This window comes from Pituophis catenifer, unplaced genomic scaffold (assembly GCF_029215685.1).
Source record: "Pituophis catenifer annectens isolate HBS135680 unplaced genomic scaffold, rPitCat1.0.hap2 SCAF_3, whole genome shotgun sequence".
NCBI lineage: Eukaryota > Metazoa > Chordata > Lepidosauria > Squamata > Colubridae > Pituophis > Pituophis catenifer.
This window is the reverse complement of record NW_027256883.1, coordinates 28363873-28391141: the sequence shown is the minus strand read 5'-3', so window position 1 is coordinate 28391141 and position 27269 is coordinate 28363873. Positions and strand designations below refer to the sequence as shown.

Genomic DNA, 27269 nt, shown 5'->3' with positions numbered 1-27269 from the left:
AGTCATGCCGGCCACATGACCATGGAGACGTCTTCGGATAGTGCTGGCTCTTTGGCTTTGAAATGGAGATGAGCACATATGTGCGAAGGGAACCTTAACCTTTACCTAGAATCTAAATGTGTTTAAGGCAGATTAGTTTCTCTTTTAGCTATGTTCTTGAAATATAGAAGCCTGATCATATTTTTTGCCTACAGGTAATCCTTACAACCATTTGTTTGGTAGCTGTTCAGAGTTACAATGGCACTGAAAAAGTGATTTAGGACTAGTTTCACACTTATGATCATTGCAGCATCCCCATGGTCACCTGAACAAAATTTGGGCATTTGACAACTGGCATGCATTTATGACAGCTGCCCTGTCTCAGGGTTATGTGATTTGTAAACATTCCCAGCTGGCTTCCAACAAGCAATGTCAATGGGAAAGCCAGATTCACTTTAACAACTGCAGCAAATCACTTAACAGTTATGGCAAGAGAGATTGTAATATGGGACACAACTCACTTAACAACTGTCTTGCTTAGCAATGGAAATTTTGGACTCCAATGTGGTCATAAGCTGAGAACTTATTTGTATTGACAAAAGATGAATCTGGTTTTTGTAACCGGATGGCTGCCAGTTACATTGGATTAGAAAGAATCCTTATTGATCCCAGCTAGTAAATTCAGTGATTTGCCAGCTAGGAATAACAGAGGTTTAATAGATTTCTACAATGGGGAAAGGCTGACAGATTTGCTGGTTTTAAAGAGGTCTTTTTAGCCAGTGAAGTCCCAACTTTGCTCTGGGCTGGAATTAATAAGGAGATCGCAAAACCCTTCTTGGTAATTGATTCCACTCTTGAAATGCTCTTATTGTTAAGAAGATTCTCAAAACTTTCGATCAGAAGTAGCTCTCCTGTAACTATTGTTCAGTGCTCCTTTCTAGGATGATCAAAAACAGATCTTGACTTTTTTTGTGTGACATCCTTTCAGGTATTGATGGCGTTCTATCATATCCCATTTGTCAAAGCTTAACATATCCAGTGCCTTCATTCTTCATACCTGCTTTCTCCTTTTTTCATCATAAGTTTGTTTCAATTCTCTAATCTTCCACCCTGCCCTCCTTTTTTGTACCTGTTCCAGTTTCTATTTCAGTTATTCTTAAAGATAATGGAGAGAAGTTAAACCAGACTATCAACAATTTCCTGCAGTGTCCAGATGTAATTCTTATTTGAATTTGTTCAAGGGCAGGAAGCATTTCCTGGCTAGAATTCTATCCAACTTGGAATTCTATTCCTCGGTTTGCTCCTAAGTGCTTAGCAGAATGTACATCCTCTTCTTAAAAGAACCAGGCTGGGTTAGGAGATGATTTGATCTGCCTTTTCATGGTTAACTTTGGTCCTTTTGACATTTTTTTTTTTACAAAGCAGTTGGTCCAGTGATGCTTTTCTCTCTTATTTTGAACATATTAGAAGAAATTGTTGTGGTTCTTAGCTTTCCTTGCTTATTCAACTGGCTCTGATCTTACCAACATCCATGAAAATATACATTATGTGATTTTACTCTTCCTTAATGACCTGTCTCTTTTCCAGTTCCTACATACAGGCAATCCTTGACTTGCAATCATTCATTTAGTGACCGTTCAAAGTTCTGACAACACTGGAAAAAAAATGACATGGCTGTTTTTCACCTGACTGTTGCAGCATCCCAGGGGTGAAATGTAAAATTTGTTACTACCGGTTCTGTGGGCGTGGCTTGGTAGTGGTGGTGGTAATGTGACTGGGTGGGCGTGGCCAACTTTTTTTTTTTTTTAACTTTTCAAAGCATTTTTCTAATGCTTTGAAAAGCCTCTCTGAGATCAGGCAACTCAGTTGGGATCATCAGAGACTTTTCAAAGCATTTTTTTACCACGTCTTCGGCCAAGAGATTGCAGAAAAAAGTGCTTTGAAAAGCCTCTGATGATCCCAGCTGAGCCGCACGATCATCAGAGGCTTTTTTTTAAAACTTTTAAAAGCATTTTTTCGTCGGAAGAGGTGGTAGAAAAAATGCTTTTAAAAGTAAAAAAAAAAAAGCCTCTGATGATCGTGCGGCTCAGCTGGGCATGGTGGGGGGAGCAGGGATTTTTGCTACCAGTTCTCCGAACCACCCGCCGCCATCGCTACCAGATCGGGCAATCCGGTCTGAACCGGGAGCATTTCACCCCTGCACCATCCCCATAGTCATGTGATCAAATTCAGATACTTGGCAACTGGTTCATATTTATGACTTAAAACAGTTCACTTAGTGACTGTTCAAAGTTACAGAGAAACTGAGCAAGGTGACTTACGATCATTTTTCACACTTACGACTGTTGCAGCATCCCTATGGTTGCGTGATTTACATTCAGATGCTCATATTTATGACAGTTGTCATGTCCCAGGGTCATTTGATCACCTTTTGTAACCTTCTGATCAGCAAAGTCAATGGGGAAACCAGATTCATTTAACAACCGTGTTACTAGTTTAACAATTGCAGTGATTCACTTAACAAACAAGGCAAAAAAAGTTGAAAAATGGCGCAAAACTCAAGAAATTTCTCACTTAGGAACATAAATTTTGGGCTCAATCAGAGGTGAAATGATCCCAGTTTGGACTGGATCGACCGATCCGGTAGCGATGGAGGTAGGTGGTTTGGAGAACCGGTAGCAAAAATCCCTACCCACCCCCCACCCATGCCCAGCTGAGGTGCGCGACCATCAGAGGCTTTTTTTTTATTTTTAAAAGCATTTTTTCTACAACCTCTTCAGCTGAAAAAATGCTTTTAAAGTTAAAAAAAAAAGCCCCTGACGATCGCACGGCTCAGGTGGGATCGTCAGAGGCTTTTAAAAGAAAAAAAAGCCTCTGACGATCAGACAACTCAGCTAGGATTATCAGAGGCTTTTAAAAGCATTTTTTTTACAACCTCTTCGGCAGAAATGGTCTTAAAATGGTCTTAAAAGTTTTTTTTTTTAAAAAAAGTTGGCCACGACCACTCAGTCGTATTTTCCCCACCACCACCAAGCCACGCCCACAGTGTGCCATACTAAAATTTGTAGTAACAAATTTTACATTTCCCCACTGGGCTCAATTGTGGTGGAAAGTTGAGGACTAGCCATAGTGTCTTTTTATTAGATTTTCACTAGCTTCTTACAGAGCTACACTGCCATTATTATTATTATTATTTTTTGCTGGAATTGTGTTTTAAGTGTTTTTGCTATCCATTTGGATTCCTTTTCCTACACTATTCTCCTATCATGGAATCCTTCTCTTTTCTTGTGATTGTTGTCTACAATGCAATCAAAGTCCAAAATCTTCATTTAACTACAGTTAGCTTTAGGTTCTGTTAATTCAAGGATTTCCTGATTACATTGGCCACTTTCCTTGAAAATTCTGTTTCCACTTGGTCTTGATTAAAGTCAAGAGTAGCTGGTTTCCTTCTGCCTTTCTTCACCTACTGACGAAGAAACTTGTCATGAAGATAGGGCAGGAATTGCTTCTTGGAAGGACTCTGCTTGGCAAATGTGTAATGAGTATAACTCTTCGTAAGTGGGTGGTCAGTTAAGTTAATTGGGCATGCTATCAATTGAGAGTTTGCACTACAAATTGTAAGTGACTGATACCTTGGTTTATTAGATGTAACTTGTTTTGCAGAATATCTTGTTACCTGAATGCTTCTACTCATTTTTTGATCTCCGAAAAGAATTCAAGAAATGTTGCCCTGGATCACCTGAAATTGACAAATTAGATGCTGGTTCCATGATACAATGTATCCTTTTAATAAATATATAATTTATCTGTATATTTCTATAATGTTAAGAAAAGTTTATATATTGCCTTTATCTCACCCTAAATATTGACCTGCCAAAGGCTGTTTTGTTTTTTTTTTAAATCAGGAAGTAGCTACAGAAAATCAAAATAGTAGATACAATGATGGGTGTTAAAAAAAACAAAACTAGAATAAAAATTGGAGAACCAATAGGAAGCAGAACAGAATACACTTGTGTGTGTGTGTGTGTCTGTCTGTCTGTCTGTCTCTGTGTATGTATGTATGTATGTATCAGTGGTGGGTTCCGCCCGGTTCGGCTGAGCCAGTAGTGGTGATGATGTGACGTCACGGAACCGGTTCTCTTTGTCCTGGAGCTGGGCCCTCCCGCCCACCCCCGCTTTATTCCTACCTTTATTTCTTCTTTATTTAGCCCAGCTGATAGGTGCGGCAGAGTGGATTGCCGCACCTAAGCTGGGAAGATCCTTAACGCGCTTGTGTGGAGCGCAAGTTTGGCGTGCACATGTGAAGCGCGTGCACGAAGAGAACCGGTAGTAAAGCCGGTTGGAACCCACCACTGGTATATATGTATGTATGTATGTATGTATGTATGTATATATGGTATGTATGTACCCCTTGGATAAATTAACACATTTTATATTATCTTAAGGACATTTATTATGAAATCTTCATTGAATAGGCTTATTTTAAAGACATGCTAGCTGACAGATGTTAATACTGTATGCAACAAAGCTATGATTCTATGATTCTAAACACAGTTTCTAAAAACAAATGTGTAAGAAATAAATAATACCAGTAAAAAGCAGGGTTAACGTGGTGCCATTTACTAACTACATTCTTAATTGTGAGCAATGCCTAGAGCAACATTAGTTCAGCTGTTTGATAATTTCTATATGTTGGTCTGTTGAATGGTTTTGGTGCATAGTTTGCTTGTATAACGTATCATTATAATATTATGAAAATACATCCTTTGGCTCAATCGGGGTTGCTTGTCTATGTGCTCTGTTTTGACAAAATATCAAATATTATCAATATTATGTGATATTTTCTATGGATCTTTTAAAAGGAAAATATGCCCTAGTTACAGATTGTTCAAATCTGAACTGCCATCATTGTAAGTGAAGTTGATTTTGTTACATTGCCTTATCAGTTAGAATAGAGAGCTGTAAAGGCTGTCTATGATGGGTTGCTTGCAAGTCCAGGGTTCCTGACTACCGTGTTTCCCCAAAAATAAGACCCTGTCTTATATTATTTTGAACCCCGAAATAAGCACTTGGCCTTATTTTTGGGGAGGACTTATTATTTTGGGACGCATGGAGGAAACCAGAGGAAATGGTGGGGACCAGCTGCACATGCGTTTAAATATTTTCAGGGAGGGCTTATTTTAGTGCATGCACTCAAAAGCCCGATTGGGCTTATTATCAGGGGATGTCTTATTTTAGGGGAAACAGGGTATCATCTGAGTTACGATAATTGAAATGCCTGGTGGGTTGAACAACTGGCCTCTTCCTGCATTCAATGCAAGTTGAAATTCCTCCTTGCCAAAATGAGTTTTTCCTTGGCCCAGCAATCTATGGGACAAAAGTGGCATTGAAGTTGAAGCGCTAGTCTGGATAAAGCCATAATAATTCACTATTCCCCATTTCTAAGGGACACGTCCCAACATGTAAAGACCTTTGATATATGTAACAAGGGAATGGGAGGTTCTATATATGGTAATAACCCTAAGAACGGAAAGACAGTTGCAGCTTCTGTTGAACAATAAGTAGTGGTGGAATGAGATTGGAAAATATGCACTCTAACCGGTTGCTAAAACATGTTTACATGCAATTAAATAAAGCCTTTGTAGGACTTGAAAGATAGTCCCAACCTGGGACCATAAACCTTTCGTGCAGAAGGCCAAAAGATTTGTTTAACGTGACTCAGAAAGAAAGTTTAATTGAAAGCAGTTTCTCTCCACTTAAATCATTTTTTGTTCACCATCTTATTTAAAGAGGTATCTAGATTTACTTTTAAATTCAAGTCCTTTTTTAAGAAAGATGCTCAGTTTAATAGAAATCTCAAAAAAAAAAATAGCAATTTAAACTTCTTTAATAAATGCTGTTAGATTCAGGCATTTCTCATCACCCAGTACAGGTAGTCCTTGACTTACGACCTCAATTGAACCCAAAATTTCTGTTGTTAAGTGAGTTTTGCCTCATTTTACGACCTTTCTTTCCATAGTGGGTAAGTGAATCACTGTCATTGTTAAGTTAGTAACACGGTTGTTAAGTGAATCTGGCTTCCCCATTGACTTCGCTTGTCAGAAGGTTAGAAAAGGGGGTCATATGACCTTGGGACACTGAATCATCATAAATATGAACCAGTTGTCAAGCATCCAAATTTTGATCATTTTGAGCAATTTGCCAGGCCCCCTGGGACCTGTTTTGGCCGGCAAAGTACTGCAGGAGGCCATCCAGGCTGAAAATGGGTTGTGGGGGGGCATGCGTGGTCCCCCGTGACCTGGTCTGGCTGGCAGGGTGCTGCAGGAGGCGTCCATCCCATCTCCTCCGAGGCCAGCCCGCAGAGGAGAACTACAATGCTGATCCAGCCCTCAAAGAAATCCAGTTTGACACCCCTGATCTAAATTAAAATCTTCTCTTTGCAAGACTTTATTAGAAAACAAGACCAATGTTTCCAATAGATTGAAAGCAATATCACAATTAAATATATAAGCTCTTTATCTATGCATTTATGATTGCAGTCTGATCTTGAGCAAAATTAGAGAAAATCCATTGCAAATATTTTAATGATAGTATTTGCTGCAAAAGGAACTTTACCTGATAAATTCTAGCATGATATGTTTGACAAAACATGAAGAAATAAAAACATCTGGTCAACTTTGGACTCAACTTCTTATTAAAAGTTGCAAATTGTAAATGAGACTACTTTATTAAGTAGTCTAAATTATTACATTGCTCGATAATTGCCATAATACCTAACAGCAGGTTTTCCCCGACTATAAAGTATACTCTCTTGGGGAGCCCTAGGCAGAGTCTGTGAAAACCCTTTGTTTTGTTTTGTTTTATTATTAAAATAGAATTGGTATATTTCCATATGATGGCAAATAGTGAAACCATTCTAGTGGAAAAAATTCACGAGAAAAACAGAAGTAATGATAATGCAGATAATAACTTCCTTGGCTTAAATTTAAAGTATGCTTTTATATATAATTGTATACAATTATTAACCTAGTTACTACCCAGTTCCAGATTTCTAGATAGTTTAGTTACATAACCCTATACGTATTCTGCTTTTATTTTTATTGGATTGATTAATTGATTTGTATTATATCCCACTTTTATTTATATCACTCAAAGCAGGCACATGTAAGGCTCCCTGCCCTTGTTTTCCCCACAGCAACAACATCCCTGTGACTGTGAGTGATTTGGACTGATAAAGTCACTGGCTAAAGCTGGAGGTTAATGGGGAGGGGGAAATTTCTTAATGTCTAATCCAGCATCGTAGCCACCATGTTGACTTTCCAGGTTTAAAACAGTCCTCTTTCAATGACAAAAGTTTGTTAAGTGATTTGAGGCCAGTGACTTGTCCCCTACAGCAATCTACCTCGTAGGGGGTTGAATTTCCAAATATGATTCCTAGGGAGAATAAAAGGTAAAGATAATATTATATGTTCCCCTGTCTTTCACCCATAGAAAAAAAGACCTCAAGAAAGCCATGTTAGCATATTATGGCAAAAATATTAGGAGGTATCTGGTAGCATTTTTTCCAACTAACATGGAAGCTCACAGAAAGCTTTTGTTAATTGGAAACGGTACTAGTAGACACTTCCTTTTTTCCCCCCTAGAACGAAAGTGGAATATCGATCTTAATTATAGCCTTCATGATATATCCCAACTTTATTTTTCCTAGAGCGTATTCTGATTTTTCATCTTTAAAAGGCCTTTTTTAGAAGTTTATAGTCATTCCAATCAATCACACTTCTGTTTCTCAGCCTTAGTGACTTGAAGCTGGGTAGACTTCAACTCTCAGAATTCCTCTGCCAGCTGTGCTGGTGAGGAATTCTGGGAGTTGAAGTCCACCCAGCTTCAAGTCACTAAGGCTGAGAAATACTGCCAAAATTGATTACTGTTTTCTGGTTGGAAAAAACACTGGCTACTTTTTTTATTGTCCTGCAGCTATCCTTCCCCCCCCTTTTTTTTAAATATCAGTGAATGGAAATAAATACAGGATTCCCAAAGGGACTTAACCAGTGTTATCTAATTATATTTTGCTACTTCTAAGGGTTGGTAGAAATGTTCCTCTGTAGGATAATATTGGCCTTTTGGATTGCAGTGTTCCATTTCTGATTCACATAGCCTTGGTCTGATAACTCTTGCATCGTTCTTGAAAATATTGTTGTTGAGCCAGTTATCCATTGTGTCATTCTTTGCTATTTATGTAGTATATTTTACAGGTATACTGTACATGTTAAGATTTGGACTTTTATTTCTTCTGCCCATGGCTTAACCTGAAGGGTTTTTTTGTTTTTACTTTAAAGAGATACTTGCTGAGAAAAGAACTACGAATTTCGAAAGGGCCAGGGCCAGGTCTGTGTTTCAATTTACCCATAAATACCAGCACTGGAAGATTTGTCAGTCTTCTCTGTTCTGACTAATAAGCTGCAGTTCTCAACTTGTGAAGCTTGCTTAGCCGGTTCACAGTAGCAAATGCCCCAAGGGTGGAGTGAATCAAGCTTGCACTGGCTACTTATATATCAAGTGCCTTCAGAGAATGCATTCCCCTTATCTTCTAAATCTGTGTTTGTCAACCTTAACAATTTGAAGTTATGTGGACTTCAACTCCCAGAATTCTCCAGGCAGCATGAGAATTTTGAAGTCCACACATCTTAAAAAGTTGCCAAGGTTGAGAAACACTAAATAGTTAGATGTGCAGTAACCATTATACAGCCACTGATAAGCCTACATAGAACTAGACTGTGTAGTGTACTTGAGTTGTATTTTGAGATGACATTCAGGTGCGTAGAAAAAATCGAGCATTATAACATTTTTTTTTAAATTTGATTTATATGCTGCCCTTCTCTGGAGACTCAGGGTGGCTTACAATGTGCTAAGCAATAGCCTTCATCCTTTTGTATATTTATACAAAGTCAGCTTATTGCCCCCACAACTGGGTCCTCAATTTACCTACCTTAGAAAGGATGGAAGGCTGAGTCAACCTTGAGCCTGGCGAGATTCGAACCTGCAGTAATTGCAGGCAGCTGGTCTTAATAACAGGGTGCTTTAGACCACTGTACTACCAAGGCTCCTTGGTACATTGAGGATGCAATCTGGGAATTTAGGTTTAATACACATAGAGTAGCAGTGCAACCATATGGAAGCTACCGCAAGGCTGTTCCAAACCAACTAAACACCCTGTCCTGCAGATTGTACGGGTAGTACTTGATTTATGACTGTAATTGATCCTGGCAATTACAGTCACAATGATGATAAAGCGGGTCATCATATGACAGACCTGATTTTATGACCTTTTTTTTTTTTTGCCATGGTCATTCAGCAAACCCATTGTTCACTATGGACAGGTTTTGTCGGAAACTGGAAATAAACGTTGAGTTTTGGCAAAATCATCATAAATTCCAGTCATGTGATCATAGGATGCTGCAAATGGCTGTAGATGTGAGCCAATTGCTGAGTTGATGACTACAAGGAAGACAGGGAGGACACAACCATCAGAACTTTAGAATCAAGATCACATGAAGTGTTAATATCACTTTATAATGCCTTGGTAAGGCCACACTTGGAATATTACATTCAGTTTTGGTTGCCATATGTAAAAAAGATGTGGAGACTCTAGAAAGAGTGCAGAGAAGAGCAACAAAGATGATTAGGGGACTGGAGGCTAAAACATATAAAGAACGGTTGCTGGAATTGGGTATGTCTAGTTTAATGAAAAGAAGGACGGGGGCATGAAATGATAGCAGTGTTCCAATATCTCAGGGACTGCCACAAAGAAGAGGGAGTCAAGCTATTCTCCAAAGCACCTGAAGGCAGGACAAGAAGCAATGGATGAAAACTAATCAAGGAGAGAAGCAACCTAGAACTAAGGAGAAATTTCCTGACAGTTAGAACAATCAGTCAGTGGAACAACTTGCCTTCAGAAGTTGTGAATGCTCCAACACTTGAAGTTTTTAAGAAGAGATTGGACAACCATTTGTCTGAAATACTATAGGGATTCCTAAGCGGGATGTTGGACTAGAAGACCTCCAAGGTCTTTTCCAGCTCTGTTATTCTATATTCTAACTTCAAAGCCAGATCTTAATTTTGGTCACTAAGCTACTGGCTATAAATCAAGGATTAGCTGTATTGCTAAGAGAAAATTTTCCTCCACTGAAACATGTTCACAATCCCAAAACAAGACAAAAGGCATCGCAGAATGCTTCCCTTAATCTGCTTTTCTATTGCCGAATATATTTTATAGGTAACGTTCAAAGGCAGATTTTTATCTTCCTTTGGAATTTTCTTGTGAAATTTGAATTGATTTTTAAAAGAAGCTAATAGCTTATAGCAAAGGGTATGTGCCTGTTCACAGGTTACTAAGAGGCTGTATATTTTGCTTTTATCACAATGTTTCATAATGTCAATAAATGCTTTGGTTAAGCAAAATAATTACTAATGTCACTAATCTTGAAAAGCTGTAGAGGGTAAATGGATCACAGCAGAATATATTCTAGCACTCCCTTCTATTGCCATTGATGTGTTAAGGGAAGATAATCCATGAGAATGAAGGACGGAGGAGTGCAGGGACATGGGATAAATAAAAACATGATGCAACAGGATAGAAAATGGGGCACTCTGGTATTTTTTATTTTTATCTTTAAACAATCAAGGTAAATTTGTTTCAATAAAAATAGCAAAATTTTCCTGCATTAGGTATAAGCTTTGTCCACAAATGAATGCCAATACAAGTAGTTCTTGACTTACAAGAGTAATTGACTGCAGAAATATGGTTGTAAGTTGTGGCTGTCATTAAGTGGGTCATCATGTTTGCTGGAAACGAACAAAAGATGCCAGAAATCGCAATCACATAATAGAGCGGAAGAGTTGGGTCTACACTTCACCCCTCCTCCAATTATTGGAAGGCCAGAGGTATATGTTGATGTCACCAAGAAGGATTTTGGTGAATGATTTTGGCCTTTGTTGTCAAGGTTTTATGTGCAGGAATGGGACCAAGAAGACAGCTTAGGAAACAAACCACTTCCTTGCCAGCTCTTAGCATCCCACGAAAACCACCTAAGCTGGAATCTGCCGAGCCCATGTAAATTTGGGGAACATTTGGTGCAATTAAAGATGGGGCAAGAATAGTTTGAGGTGCCAAAGGCCTGCCATTTGAATGATTGCTTTAAGATTCTTAACTGTTGTATTCAGATTTGAATCCTGACAAGCGGAGCTCAGCACAACGTTTTGGAATGCAGCAATTGGAAGATATGGGCAATGTGATTTTAGCACTAATTTCAGAAGCCTACAGTAAGCAAACAGGGTATTCCTTTGGGATGGGATGGTTTAATTTTACATGTATGGACCTATTCAACATTATTTTTGTTACTGCCTTTTTGAGGGATTGTTGAGCGGGTTTTTTTAAGTTTGAAGCAGGAATAGGAATTTTTTTTAGTGTTAGAGGCACAGTTTTCTTTGGCCAGACATGTGCATCAGATTCTTCACAGAATGTCAATGGTCGCGCTCCAAAAATGAATGCCTTACTGGGGCTTTATGACATGTTAAAATATAAATCATTTAAAACTTTGTGGTCATTAAAAGTCAGTACTGATTTGATGGCACATAGTCAATAAAATATGGTGGTACATATGAGCCAAGGTGGTGCAGTGGTTAGAGTGCAGTACTGCAGCTACTTCAGCTGACTGCTAGTTCAGCAGATCAGCGGATCAAATCTCACTGGCTCAAGGTTGACTCAGCCTTCCATCCTTCCGGGCTGGGTAAAATGAGGAGCCAGATTGTTAGGGGGCAATATGCTATTTAGTATACTGTCTTTGGTGTAAGCCACCCAGAGTCCTCGGAGAGTGGGCAGCATAGAACTATGACTAATAAAATAAATAATAAATAAAATAAAAATGGGAATATGGGTTTTGAGTACTTATTTTTCTTTAGCCCCTCAAAGTTCTAACAAGTAAAAAAAAATTGGCTACATTTTTTGCATCCAGCTTTAAATGTGGCTAAACTTTTTTCCTCTTTCCCCCTCTCTGTCCCTCCTCCCCCCCTCTCTCCCCCTCTTTCTCTTTCTCTCTCCATACTGGACATCATTGCAGGAGATTATCAAAAGTGGGATATTATTAGTGGACTAAAAGAGCGATTCAGGCAGAGAAGTCTTCCTTGTCAGACTATTGACCCATCAAATTATCGAATATGAACTACAAGGAATGTTCAGCGATATATAGAAAGGCATAACCAACCTTCCTTGGGTGTGTCTAGGAATTAACCAGACTCTTCCTGCATGCAAACATGTGTTGTATCATTCAGCTAATACGTCATATCTATGGAAAGTACACTTTTGAAGGAGGCAGGTGACAATGCCATAAATCTACCTACAGAGAGTGTAGGTTCTCCATCTCTGGAGGTTTTAAAGTCAGATAGCCATCTTTCAGAAACAGTTCTATTGGTTTTCCTGCACATCGGAGAAAGTGAGAGTAGATGTACTTTGTATTCCCTTCCAAATCTACAGTTCTGATTCTACGCACACTATAAATGCTGGGGCAAAAGAAAAGGGCCTTGAGTAGCAAGCATTGCAATGAGATCATATCTATCATCTGTCTGTCTGTCTGTCTGTCTGTCTGTCTGTCTGTCTCTCTCTCTCTCTCTCTCTCTCTCTCTCTCTGTCTGTCTGTCTGTCTATATCTATCTATCTATCTATCTATCTATCTATCTATCTATCTATCTATCTATCTATCTATCTATCGCAGATGGATAGTATTTCATTTTGCTATTCAACCATATTGTTGGAAATGGAATTGATTTTATTCTTTGTTTTATAGACCACAGGTTTTCAGATCCAGAAAGGGTGAACTATAAATTTGAAAGTGGAACCTGGTAAGTAAGTACCTTAAAATAAAATATGAAAAGCTTTTTAAAGACTATTAAACATATTAATAGGCCTTCCTGAGATATGTCTATCTTCCTGGAGCCCAGGCCAAAAGCAAATAGAACAAATAGAATAGAAAATTAATGTTGACTCTCAGGAAAGAATCCTAGGAAGTTATGTAGAACTGTTACCTATATAAAAAATGTAATGTAAGAGAGAGGATCCTTTTAATTAAGTTCAAAGCCTTTCTTCAATGCAAATTCATTTGAACCCTTACTCCTTTGAAAAAACTTTTTAAAATCAACACTGTAATTACCCTTTTGCTGTATGTTGCAAAAAATACAGCAAAATTGCAGGCATATACATTTCTTTCTTTCTAAACAGACTAAAGAGAAAGCCAGTGAAATGTATAACGTGCTGTCCTGAAGGTTTTTTCAATCTTTAACCAACAGTAAGAATAAAAAGCCCCAAAGTGATTTAAAAATGGGGTTTGTTGAATGATGAGTCCCTCAAAATTCTACATTAGTCATTCAGAGCATAATGGAATCTTGCGACTCCCAGCTGATCGCAAGAGATTGTAAAAAAAACCCCTCAGTTTCAGCCATCTGCTCACCACAAACATCTGTCCATAGTACATATGGGTAATCTCAAAATCTCTCCTTTATCCAGAGAGTATTTCTGGCAGCCCACATCGAATGAGCAGCTGCCTTTAAGTGACAATGTCTCTCGCATTCTGCAGAATTTCAATTTGCCATTCCCAACTGGAAATGACTCCAAGTGCTGGTTTTTCTCATAACTGTGGAAATGTGTATGCCTTTTTTTCCCTACAAACATAGAAAAATACAACCTATACTGAAAGATAATGTCTGCTAGATAGATGAATAGGAAATTAAATCTCAATTTCTCTCTCATAGGGCATATCCACACTGCTAGGGTTCTCTGATATTAGTACAGGCCACTACTGTATTTTTTGGAGTATAAGATGCACCTTTTTCCCCCCTAAAGGGGGGTGAAAATTTGGGTGCATCTTATACACCGAATGGGCTGCAAGATTGGAATGTTTTAAATTTTAAAGCTGATCATTGTGCCTATATGTTTCTGTGTGTGCATTTTTTAAAATTAAATTAATGTGCTGCCCATCTGACTGATAAGATGACCTTGAGCAGATTGTTTTGATGCTTTTGACGTTTGTGTAAACTTATTTTAACATTATATACATTTTTGTGTGTGTGTATAGATACAAATATACACGTATAGGCACATACATGTATATATCCAATAAGAACTATTCATAGAAAAGAATGGCATTATAAATTGCTTTCTGACATAGAAAATTGGGAGGGCAAAGTAGCTGTAAATTATCCAACAAGAATGGTGGTAGAGGCATTACAAACTCAACCTTTGAGAAGTTGGTTTGCTGAAGCATCCAGGGCTGGACAGAATGTTCTTAAAGTAAGGTCTCTTTGGCCTCAGGACACAATAGGAACATCTTAAGGGTGCAGCCCCAATAGTTTAATCACTACATTGCAAATGACTATATTTATCTGTACAGGTGATGGTTAAAATTAGCCAGAACAACACTAGTGAATTATGAAGAAATTCATCATGTAACTTTAGAAAGAGAGATTAAAATGTAATTGTCCAGTACTTATAACTACTGTGAAGAATATTGGAAGCTACTTTTTAATATCTTTTTTCCCCTTATTTTCTTTACTTATTGCATTTTTAGCTTTTTTGTTATTTCTTTTTTATTTTCTCTGTTCTAATTTAGCTTTTATTAGTTCTTATTTTTGCTCTTAAAACCTTTAATAAAAATTACTCCTATAAAAGAAAAACAGAAGCGAATCACATCATACTCGTCCCTTTCTGGATCGGGACTCGTTACGCACGGTCACTCATGCCCTCGTCACCTCCCGTCTGGACTACTGTAATGCTCTCTACATGGGGCTCCCCTTGAGGAGCACTCGGAGGCTCCAACTGGTGCAGAGTGCAGCCGCGCGGGTGGTGACGGGAGCGACGTGGCGCTCCCATGTAACGCCCCTCCTGCGCGAGCTGCACTGGCTCCCGGTGGTCTTCCGAGTGCGCTTCAAGGTTTTGGTTATCACCTTTAGAGCGCTCCATGGCTTAGGACCTGGTTATCTACGGGACCGCCTGCTACCACCAATAGCCTCCCACCGACCAGTACGCTCCCATAGAGAGGGGCTCCTCCGGGTGCCGTCGGCCAAACAATGTCGACTGGCGGCCCCCAGGGGGAGAGCCTTCTCTGTGGGGGCACCTACTATCTGGAACGAGCTCCCCCCCGAGATACGGAGGATTCCGGATCTGCGTACCTTCCGTCGCACGCTTAAGACGTTCCTATTCCAGCAAGCCGGCCTGACCTAAACTTCTCCGCTTTTAAATGGGAATTTTAAATTTGGTTTTAAATTATTGGGGTTTTAAATATGGTTCAGCCAAATTTATTTAATTTGTTTTATCTCTATTTTAAATTTTGTACTTTCATGTTTTATTTTTATGGCTGTTCACCGCCCTGAGTCCTTCGGGAGTAGGGCGGTATACAAATTCAATAAATACAAATACAAATACAATACTAGAGGACGAATCTCTAATTTCAAAAAAAAAAAAAGTGGTGAATTTTAAAGTTTCCACTTAATTAACTGAAAAATGTTCTGATGAGAATTTACAGCTATGGAAAAGCCTTAATGTTGTTTGTGTCTGTGGTTTGTGATGATGAAAATATTAAAGATATTAATAAAGTTATACTTATATTTGATCTACAGCAGCAAGATGGAACTTGTGGATGATAACACCGTGATCCGAGCCAGAGGCTTACCTTGGCAGTCATCAGACCAGGACATTGCCAGGTTCTTCAAAGGATTAAATATTGCCAAGTTAGTACTATCTAAATGATATACTTGTTATGTTTAGATATGTTCCATTATCCCCAGAGGTCCACTTATTGACTGAACTTGATAACCAAGCCAAAGGTTGTTTTCCCTAAGCTTCAGGGAAAGACAACGTATTCAGACATCAATATGAATGAATGTGTTTGTATATTTTCCAATTCCTATTCAAGATGGCAATTTATGGTCTTCCAAACATGTAGACACTGATGAGGAATGCTAGGGTTTGTAGCACAGTCTCCCTACTCCTATAGTAGAAGAATGACTATTGGTCCCCTATTGCATTAAATGGGAGACACAAAAAAAGAAGAATGCCATCTTAGATTTGTCCAGAGCTTTGCACTTCACCAAGGATTATCTGTCTTCTTTGAGTGGTATATAAGGTCATCTGGTGCTAAGATTAAAAATCATGCAGATAAGTGAAAATTATGTAGCAAAAGCATATTTGAAATGGGTTTTTTCCCATTTGATAAAATGGCCTGAAGCAAATTTCTTTTTACCTATGGCATTAAAGTTGCCTAGAGTCAACATTGATTGGAAGGCACAAAATTTATAAGCGGTGTTTATGAAGAAGAGCATCCTGCTCTAAAAAAAAAATGCTCCATTCTGCTCCAAATCTTACAGCAGAATAGCAATAGCACTTAGACTTATATACCGCTTCACAGTGCTTTACAGCCCTCTCTAAGCAGTTTACGGAGTCAGCATATTGCCCCCAACAATCTGAATCCTCATTTTACCAACCTCAGAAGGATGGAAGGAAGGCTGAGTCAACCTTCATCTGGTCAGGATTGAACTCCTGGCTGTGAGCAGAGTTAGCCTGCAATACTGCATTCTCACCATTATGCCATCACAGCTCCTTCTTGATCTTAAAAAGTAATTTTGCTATTCATATGTTTATCCAAAGTTGCTACTTTTTTCTGCTATGATTTTATGTTCCAGCTTTAATGAAGGCAGCTAATAAGAAGATTTAAAAAATATAAAAAGGAAGGAGTCAAAAAGTACAGAAAGCCAAACCAAAGTGAACAATAATACAACCCACTCCACTTAAACATAAATGTTTCCTGGAGAGCTGCTTCTTAACTCCTTTTCTTTTTATATACATTTTTATTAAGTATAAGTGAAGTGTGTTATGCTTCAGCAGATGCTTTCACAACCTCTGCAGAATTTTTTAAATACTGAAACCCTGTAATTCTATAATTATTTAAGTGATTAAAAATGGCTTTTAAAGTTGAAAGCAATTCAAGAATAGACACCAAATTTGGGGTCTCAGGAATTAATATAACTTTTAGAGTTAATATAGGGATTTCGAAAGTGGGAGGCAGGGGTTGCCTCAGCTTCATCTTCTTTAATTAAGATTGGAGAGTGAGAAGTGATTTCTTTTTTTTTTAACACTCTGCTTGAGAATCCTGAGTTCATTCAAAAAGCATCCACTGTTCAAGAAAAAAATAAAGTTATCTGTTTTGTCATTTAAGTCATAGAACAGACCAGAGAAATGGCATAACTACCACACTGATGTCTATGACTGCAAAGAAATGCAATCATTTTATTCCCACCTCATCATCCTTTCAGTACCTATCCTTCCATCTCCCCAACTGATGCCACTGATTTAGTGATGCCACTAAATACCAGAAGTCCATGGTGAGGTGATTTTCCACAGATCTTTTAACCAAATAAAGCGTTGCTCATAGTTATTTTAAAACTCTTTTTACAGTAACAGAGCTGGAAGGAACCTTGGAGGTCATCTAGCCCAACCCCCTGCTCACGCAGGAGATCTGTGACTAGGGATTCGAACTGCCGAACTTTCTGATTGACAAGCTCAGTGTCTTAGCCACTGAGCCACCTAAACTTTGGAAGTGAATTTTGGGCTAAAATTCACATTGTAGAATTAATGGAATTGTAATTTTTTAAAGGAATATATCCAAAAATAATCGGAATCACTTTTTTTCCTTTCCACATAAATATAGCTTTTATGAAAAGGAACATCTACTTAAATTTCTTTCTTCTTTTTTTGTAACCTTTTCTTCCTCTCTCTTCAGAGGAGGGGCTGCACTTTGTCTCAATGCCCAGGGCAGAAGAAATGGAGAAGCTCTTGTCAGGTTTGTAAGTGAAGAACACAGAGAATTGGCATTGCAAAGACACAAGCATCACATGGGGAACCGGTATATAGAGGTGCGTTGGTCAAGTTCTGAATGGTATATTTGGGTGAAATAGTGGAAGGTTTGCCTGAGTTTAATTATATTTTTCTTTTCTTATCTCCAGGTATACAAAGCAACAGGTGAGGACTTCCTCAAAATTGCTGGAGGTAAACTTTCTTTTCCTATAACCTAAATTAACATTTTAAATCAGCTTTCTATGATTGCATTCTCTCCACATTTGTGGTCCTCAACTAGAAGAATTTTCAGCAGTAGCCATGTTCGGAATATCCAGGTTGAGGAAAGCTAGTCCCAAATAGAAAAACCCTCTTTCTGTTAAGTTAAAGAAATTGATTGAATTAGCCCGGAACTTTAGATCTCTGGCTACATAACTGTGTTGGCCATTAAGGTCTTCAGGTAATTTTAGGGCAAGAGTTGGATAAGTACAATTTCTTTGTAGATTGAAGAAGGAAAATAATTTGCATTGGCCATTGATCTAAAACAATAAAAATGTTAATTTTTATTAATTCAGCAGTACAACTTTTAAAATGGGAAGATCTTAATGTATTATCTAGCACAGGGGTCAGCAACCTGCGGCTCTGGAGCCACTTGTGGCTCTTTCACTCCTCTGCTGCGGTTCCCTGTCACTCAAAATATTACAACCACCAATATGCGACAACCGCCAGCACGTGATTTATTGAGCTTTTCAACCCCTGGTAAGCCAACCATGGATAAATCCAAGAAAAGAAAAGTTTCAGAAGAAAACAGAATGTTTAATTCAACTACATATGCTAGTTATGTGGCTGCTCAAGAAATAGCCAGGCACGGGAAGGATTTTGTGGCTCCCGGTGTTTTCTTTTCTGTGGGAAACGAGTCCAAATGGCTCTTTGAGTGTTTAAGGTTGCAGACCCCTGATCTAGCATAATGCAGGTTGAAAGCCAGTTTGGTGCCATGATTAAAAGCACCAGGCTAGAAACTGGGAGACTGTGAGTTCTAGTCCTGTCTTAGGCACAAAGGCAGCTAGATGATTTTGTGCCAGGCGCTCTCTCTCAGTCCAAGGAAGAAAGCAATGGCAAGCCATTTCTGAAATATTGCCAAGAAAACTGCAAAGACTTGTCCAGGCCATTGCAAGAGTCAATGCTGACTTGAAGGCGCTCACACACACAGACACACACACACAGCATATGAAACAAGATTAGAGGTACAGCGCAAGAAACAATGATGGTCCAATTATCCACAGATATTCCCAATTGCAATGTTTAATTAAACCATACAGATGATGCTCCCAAGCTATGATAGTAAGGTGAAGGCACTTTCTTGAAACCTCCTCAATGTTTAAGAGAACCAGCCTGATCCAAATACAGTAAGTCATGATTTCTGGCCCATGATTTCTTGAATAAATCAACTGCTGGGATCATGCAACATATAATACTACAAACTACTGGTTTACAAAATATGCTCCATATTGTATCTGGACAAGAGTTACAATGGGTGGTAACAGTAGGGCTTACCATATGGTTAGAGGATACAGAACCTGCTCTACTAGGGTGTGGAAGCTGTAAGCCCTATAGTAGTTTAATTTTTAGTTTCTAGTCCAGGAGCCATTGGAATAGAGTTTCTGTACAATAGTGTAGTTCACAGTGTGTGTGTGTGTGTGTGTCATTCCCATGCTACTAAAAAAAAATTCCACATTGTGTTTATTACCTAAGAAGGTTGCCACCCTATGCATAAATTGCTATACAACTAGTCCAGTGTTTTTCAAACATGCTGGCTGGGAAATTCTGGGAATTGAGGTTCACACATTTTAAAACCGCCAAACACTGCATTAGATCTATTTTCTTTCTTCATAATTCTGGGTTGTGGATGGGTACCTAGCCTTCTAAATGTTTTTTCTTGTTGTTCTTCAAGGTACATCCAATGAAGTAGCCCAGTTCCTATCTAAAGAAAACCAAGTGATTGTTCGGATGCGGGGTCTCCCATTCAATGTAACATCAGAAGAAGTGTTAGCATTTTTTGGTCAACACTGTCCTGTGACAGGTGGAAAAGAAGGCATCCTTTTTGTGACTTACCCTGACAACAGGCCAACGGGAGATGCATTTGTGTTGTTTGCTTGTGAGGAATATGCACAAAACGCACTAAAAAAGCATAAGGACTTGTTGGGGAAAAGGTATATAGAACTTTTCAGGAGTACAGCTGCCGAGGTACAGCAGGTGAGAACCAGGATTCTCTAATATTGTGGTGTGAGATGCTAATTCAAGATAACTATGGAATTCACAACTGCAAGATAAAGCAATCACCAATTTAAATGTGTTTAATGGAAGACTAAACAAATTCAAGGAGGATAAATGCTATATATTATTTGAAATGTCTTTGAATAGTAGTAGCTTGGGTTGGTAGTTATGTTATTGGTTTGAACTCCGACCTAAGCAATTTGGTTGCAAACATTTCATCCCCATTCGAGGAGACATCTTCGGTGCGTTTTGGATTGTGCTTGTCTGGGGGATCACTGGACTTTAAATACCTTGCTGAGTCCTGGTCTGATTTCGGGTTGTGTGATTGACTGGCTGTAGTTGCTGAGTCATAGTCCTTTGTTTTAAGTATCATCTGTATATACTGTACTTTTTGGAGTATAAGATGCACTTTTTTCCCCCTAAAAGAGGGTGGAAATATCGGCGCGGCTTATAGACTGAATACGGCCATTTTTGGTCTCTCGAAACCCCCCCCCCCCCCCGTACATACCATTTTGCAAAAACAGGACATGCAGAGGGTTTGGAAGGCCTGCAGAGTTCTCCTGGGAGATGGGGAGGGCAAAAACGAGACACATGGGGGTTTCGGAAAGCCAAAAACGGGATCATTGTTTGCAAAAATGGGCCAGTTTTTTACAAAAACAGGATGCACAGAGGGTTTGGGAGGTCTGTACAGTAGTCCTGGGGGCCGGGAAGGGCAAAAACTGGACGTGCAGAGGCCAAAAACTATTTTTTTCTTGTTTTCCTCTTCAAAAGCTTGGTGCGTTGTATTCTCCAGTGTGTCTTATAGTCCAAGAAATACGGTAGTCTGTATACAGACTATATATTATCTCTGATACCAGATATAATTTGGTGGCTACTATACTTCAGAAGATAATCTGAACTAGAGAAAATATTTTTTTAAGATTTTGGCCTCCAAAATTAAAGAAACTAATTATAAGCTTGCAATGGTTCAAGGCAGGCCCACTGGCCAGGTGGGAGGAATAGAACTGTCATGACTCAGTCCTGATACAGCAGAATGTTCACACAGAAAGTTGTATTGTGTTTTCTGATTGGAGAAATCATTTTCCTACTAGATGGTTTTCATCCCACCTTCATTGGTGGCAGGCACTGAGGTAGAGACTTTGTTGTGGCAATAATGTCCTTGAAAAATGATTAGCAGACCATCTCAATGTTAGGGCAAGGAGGGTGTGGATGAAAGACAATATAAAATTTACCTTAAAAAAAACAAGTTTACCCAGTTAATTAAGAAGCAGCTGTTAGTTGAGGTATCCCCATATCTAATCTCTAGCATTTTTTTTTTTTTTTGAAAAAGCATGAGAAATGTATCCCAAATTTTAGAGCTTTGCTGCCTGTCAGTGTAGATTAGGCATGTGTGGTCTTTTAGTCATGAAGGGCTACATTTAATATTTTTTGAAGTGGTGAAGGCCATAGTGCTAAGGGCTAGGCTTCAAAACAAGAAAAGCCAGATTGTGCACATGGGGTGTCTAATATTTTCTCTTTTTCTCGGTGGGGAGTCTTTGTTTTCAAATGCATTAAGCTGACTTTAGAGCTTACACTATTCATTTGGTATGTTTCCTGTTTCTAAACATGTTTATTATTTTTTGCTTGCAGGTCCTGAACAGGTATTCCTCTGCTCCTCTCATCCCTCTCCCAACTCCTCCTATTCTTCCTGTGCTACCTCAGCAGTTTGTGCCTCCCACCACTGTCCGGGACTGTGTTCGTCTGCGTGGTCTTCCATATGCTGCCACTATAGAAGACATTTTGGGATTCCTGGGAGAGTTTTCTGGAGATATTAGAACTCATGGGGTTCACATGGTATTAAATCACCAGGTTAGTGAAGACTATTAACAAGAATGTACTCACAAGGAAGTGGTTCAGGGGTGGGCTGCTGGGGATTTGCAGGGATTTGGGAGAACCTCTAGCTAAGATTCTGTGCAGTTCGGAGAACTCCCAAATTCCACTCCTGGCTGGCCTCACCCACCCCACCCTGCCCCTACCAGGAGTCCCCACATGGCCCTTTTTGGATGCAGGTAAGTACAGGGCGCGCACAGAGACTCGGGGAGGGTGAAAAATGGGCCTACCAGAAGTTTGGGAAGGCCAGAAACAGGCTTTCTGGCCTCCAGACAGCCTCTGGAGCCTGAGGAGACCATTTTCGCCCTCCCGGAGGCTCGAGAAAACACTCCGGAGCCTGGGGAGGGCAACCCCCCCCCTGCACCATGGTGCAGGAGGTCAACTAGGCCATGTCCACCATGGCCACGCCCACCCAGCAACCAGGCAGAGAACTCCTTGCTAAAATTTTTGAAGCCCACCCCTGAAGGGGTTGCTCCTGAAACAATGAATAGGACTTTGAGTATTCATTTTGCCCAGTGGTAAGGCCAGACATTTCTCAACGGCTCAGAAATAAAAGTAAGGAAGCAAGAGTGACTCCTGCATGGAGTGAAGGCTTTATAGTTGTTTGGCCTAAAAGAAAAGACTGGCTTCCTAAAAGGCCCAGCAACAATAATGAGGCATAAATGCCAATACAGAACACTTTAGTTTCTGCACAGCATTGAACCTTTCAGAATTTGCCTCTATGTCCTTTCTATGGGAAATCTATGACCAAAATAGTGGTAATCAGAGAGTGCGTGACACACAGAAGGTGAGATAGAAGGAAAGCCGTCATTTTGCCCGTTGCAAAGCAGAGAGAATATATGCAGCTCAGGGTTGAATGTGGAATTCTTGGTGCTCTCTGAGCTTGGTTATTTTCTTACAGACATTTCATTACCCCACTAGGTAACATCATCCTAGTTGGGTAATGAAACATCTGAAAACAACAACCAAGCTCAGAAAGCATCAAGAAATCTGCAAGAAAGATTGCTGCAAGAAAGGTAGAAGCAGGGTATATGTGAACTTTCTAGAACAAGGATGGCACTCAGATGTTTCCATACTACAATTTCTAGCAACCCAGCAAGAAGTGCTAAGAGGAGTATAGCAATATCTGGGATGCCATATATTATTTACACTTCTCCTAACTTCATATGCATCCCTTACGGATAAGGAATTGCCCACATCTGGCTTAGGCTATGCCTACCACCACACCAGGACTTCATAGTCATAACCATAAGGTTGCAAAGTAAGTTGAAAGCCAGCATTGGAGAAAAACAAATACGAAATAGAAAAGAATACTTCTTCCTCTTGTATGGAGCCTTGCCTAGCAGTTAAAGATTCCTCCCAACTTCAACTTAGAAAAAATATGTGTATAGTCCCAGGAGGACAAAAAAGTTCATGACTTCAGTGGCACTTGAATGAAGGTAACATATGTCATTGACAGTCCAGATGATACCTCTGCCCTGATGTGGGACAGTGAACTAGGCTTTACTTACTTTAGTACAGCAAGAATTATCTTAGATGATAAATCCATAATGCTGATTTGTTTTCCAATAAAAATATTATAGGTTAAGAAACATAAAAGTAAGTTTAATGTAGTAGAAATTAGTGCTTAAGTGTGCTTGGTAAAACGAGATGGATGAATGGATGGTCAGTCAAGTATGAGGGGATGCCAAGTGAATGTTGACAGAATGATCAGTATGCAAGAAAGAAATATATTGAGGTGATTTGGTCAACAGAGAGAATGAATGAAGATTGAATTGTGAAACAAATGTATGAAAACAAAATATGAAAGAATGCACTGAAAAGAAGGAAAAGACCATTCATGATTTGAAATAGATGGCAACCTCAGAAACAGAGATATGAAAAGATTAAAAAGATAAAAGACAAGGTTTCAAGTAGCATGTGGATATAGTGGAGGCAAAGATTGTTAGCATACTTTAAAAAGTATGGAAAATTAAGCATGGTGTGTAAAACTTATATTTAGGTAGATTTGATTTTCTTTCATCTTTTACTCACTATTTCTTATTCTTTTTTCTGCTCTATAAAATATTGCCAACGTTGAACAAGAATAGCATGCTGTCAGAGCATATGTATCCATGTAATATACAGACAGTAATAACGGGTTATTTCATGCAGTTATAAATGAATGAATTGCAAGGTAATTTAGTCCAATCATATCCTCAGTGTAGGAATCCATTAAACTCTCCGCAGTAGTTGGCCAGCCAGTTGCCCTTTGAAGGTCTCCAGTATGGGGAAATCCACTGAAATTCTGGCCAGGCATTGCAACTGTGAAACAGCTCGTACCATCAATAAATCCCTCTTAATATTATATTTGAATTTTATTTCTTTTAAATTTAACCCACTCCTCTTTTTATTTTCTTATCTGTTTCCATCTCTTCAATAAAAAAATGGCACATTGATAACATTTAAAAGAGCCTAATGGGAAGCTTTTTAATCCTATAGTTTGAACCCACCCACCCTTACCCAGAACAAATAGTGATGCTTATTCCTGTTTCTCTGGAAACAGCTTTTTAATATTCTCACTTTCAAGCAGAAATAAATGAGTTCTCCGCTACAAGAAATCTATGGCTCTAGCAAATTATGGCCTCAGACAGCGTAACCGAACTACTGGGTTACATTTATACCTGCTAGCAATTGGGGAAACTGCAATAATGAAAACCATCAGAGAAGAGACTGCTGCTGTATTTATCTTAGCTATTAAAAGGCCTTTCTGGCTTTCCTCTTTTATTTTTACTTGCACCTTTCCCAAACAAGATTGTGTGCAGCAGTTTATTGCTATGTCACTGTCCTTATATATTGTCTGGCATGAACTGTCTATTGGAGTTGTACTTCATACCAAATGGCTCAGTATCCCAGATACCAAAAAAAACCCCTTCAACATGCCATCTGTAGAATGTTGCTTGGTGGTGACACATGGACAATCTTTTCTGCAGCAGCACCTATAATGTAGAATGATCACATCACAATTTTCCAGGCCCAAATGCTGATGTCTGTTTTCTATCCCATCCCTCCCTCCCGCTCTCCCTCTCTTCCTGCCTACCTGCCTGCCTGCCTGCCTACCTACCTACCTTCCCTGAAAGCTGGTATGGTGTAGTATCAACATATTGGACTAGAATCAAAATAACCCAGGCTCTACTCCACCCTCAGTCCCAGAACCTTACTGGATAACTTTGGGCCAATTGCACTCTCTAAGTCCATAAAGGCAAGATAAATCCAATATCTATCCACTTCATAATAAGATAGTTTATATACTTTTATGAAATGAAAATAAGATGGGGGCTTATGGACACCCAATCTGGGTGTCTCCGTTACTCAATCTTGGCAACTTTAAAATGTATGGATTTCAGCTCCCAGGAATTCTGGGAGTTAAAGTTCACACAGGCTAAAGTTGTTAAAACATTGGTTTAACCAAATATGGGCAAGCCTCTTTCTCTTCCCCCTTCCCTGGTCTGTTGTAATAGAGAGAAAGAAATGCCGAGATATTTTGATTCTACTTTAAACTAGCTGCAGTGTGATTTTGTGTCGGAAACAAACTGCAGTCCAGCTTATTAGACAAATAATTCAACCTTATAAACTACAGCGTGAAAATCATTTGTCTTAACAACTCCTATTTAAAATATCAATATTTTTATCATCATTTATCTGCAACTATGCTGGCAGAGGATGAGAAGGTACAAACTCAGGGCTTGTTGATATTACATTAAACCATTGTTTAACACTGCATCTCAATGAATACAATCCTCTCTGTTGGGGCATAACTCACTGGCCCAACATTTTCTTCAGTAATAAATAGCTCCCAATTGCATTAGTGTGTGAGTTAGAAACTTCTATTATTTGGTCTAGAAATGACATTTTCATGCCACACTTCAGTTTATACAGTTATTGTTATTCCCTGATGCGTGTTTTTCACAAAAATAAATGGATTGGAAAATTCTCCTTCAAAAATTAGGTCCTATAGACCAATTTTAAAAATTATACTTTAAAACATACCGTCAGCCTTACCAAGTACATCAGACAAGATATGCAACTAGACCAGGAGTCAGCAACCTGCGGCTCTGGAGCCGCATGTGGCTCTTTCATCCCTCTGCTGCGGCTCCCTGTCACCGGTCAGCTCGACAATTAATAGGGCTTTCGGTTAGGACAGGTAGAGGAAAAAGGATGCTGCACTAGGAGGAGATTTTGGGGGGGGGGGACTGGACTTCCAGTCGGCTCCAGAATTGAATGGGGGGCTTCAGGTTAGGACCTTTGTGGCTCTTTGAGTGTTTAAGGTTGCCGACCCCTGAACTAGACAAATAAATGAATTCTACTTTATTGCAAGGCTACATTAACAGATTCTTGCAAATCTGAAAGTACAAATCTCCCGCCATCCGCTTTACAGCCTGGGAAGTTATGGAGGGTCCCTTCCAAGCTTCTTGCTCCATCCATTATACAGCTCCATCCATTATTCATCCATTATGCAGAAGCTCTCTTACCTGACTGTTCCATGGACAGCTTCGTTGCCCTGCTTCTCAAGGATTTGCCCATATACTGTTACAGACATTCCTCATTATGTAACGTCATATCATTACAATAGAAATATTTAGTCTATACTAGTGGTGAAATCCAAATTTTTTTACTACTGGTTCTGTGGGCGTGGTGTGGCTTGGTGGGCGTGGCAGGGAAAGGATATTGCAAAATCTCCATTCCCACCCCACTCTGGGGCCAGCAGAGGTGGTATTTGCCGGTTCTCCGAACTACTCAAAATTTCCGCTACAGGTTCTCCAGAACCTGTCAGAACCTGCTGGATTTCCCCCCTGGTCTATACTTTTAAAGCAATCTTTAAAAAAAAAAAAAAAAGCTACAATGACCCCAATCCTTTGAAAAACTCATACCTTTTAGGAATTCAATACTACATATGCAGCAATGTAGAGTGCACCCACACAAAAATCAGTCTTCCAACTTAAGATGACTGTTTTTTTAAGGTAATGTTATACTTATATGCTGAGCGAGTGGTTTTGCTGTGGTGCTCCGGTTCTTCATGTTTTTGTCCTTAGGGTCGACCCTCGGGAGATGCCTTCATCCAAATGAAGTCTTCTGATCGTGCCTTCTTAGCAGCTCAGAAGTGCCATAAAAAAACCATGAAGGACAGATATGTGGAAGTCTTTCAATGTTCTGCTGAGGAGATGAACTTTGTATTAATGGGGGGCACTTTAAATCGAAATGGCTTATCCCCACCACCATGTAAGTTACCATG

General features: G+C 39.2%; 1 protein-coding gene across 1 annotated transcript in view; it reads left to right on the top strand.

Annotated features, from left to right (window-relative positions):
• ESRP1 (epithelial splicing regulatory protein 1) overlaps positions 1–27269 on the top strand; it is a 40560-nt gene that overhangs the window by 6513 nt on the left and 6778 nt on the right. Inside the window, exons 4-12 of the mRNA XM_070942121.1 lie at positions 3643–3757; positions 11200–11298; positions 12819–12873; positions 15643–15753; positions 17802–17934; positions 18025–18067; positions 19806–20107; positions 21758–21976; positions 27070–27256. Coding sequence (XP_070798222.1) covers positions 3643–3757; positions 11200–11298; positions 12819–12873; positions 15643–15753; positions 17802–17934; positions 18025–18067; positions 19806–20107; positions 21758–21976; positions 27070–27256 — 1264 coding nt within the window. The remainder of the gene's footprint in view (positions 1–3642; positions 3758–11199; positions 11299–12818; positions 12874–15642; positions 15754–17801; positions 17935–18024; positions 18068–19805; positions 20108–21757; positions 21977–27069; positions 27257–27269) is intronic.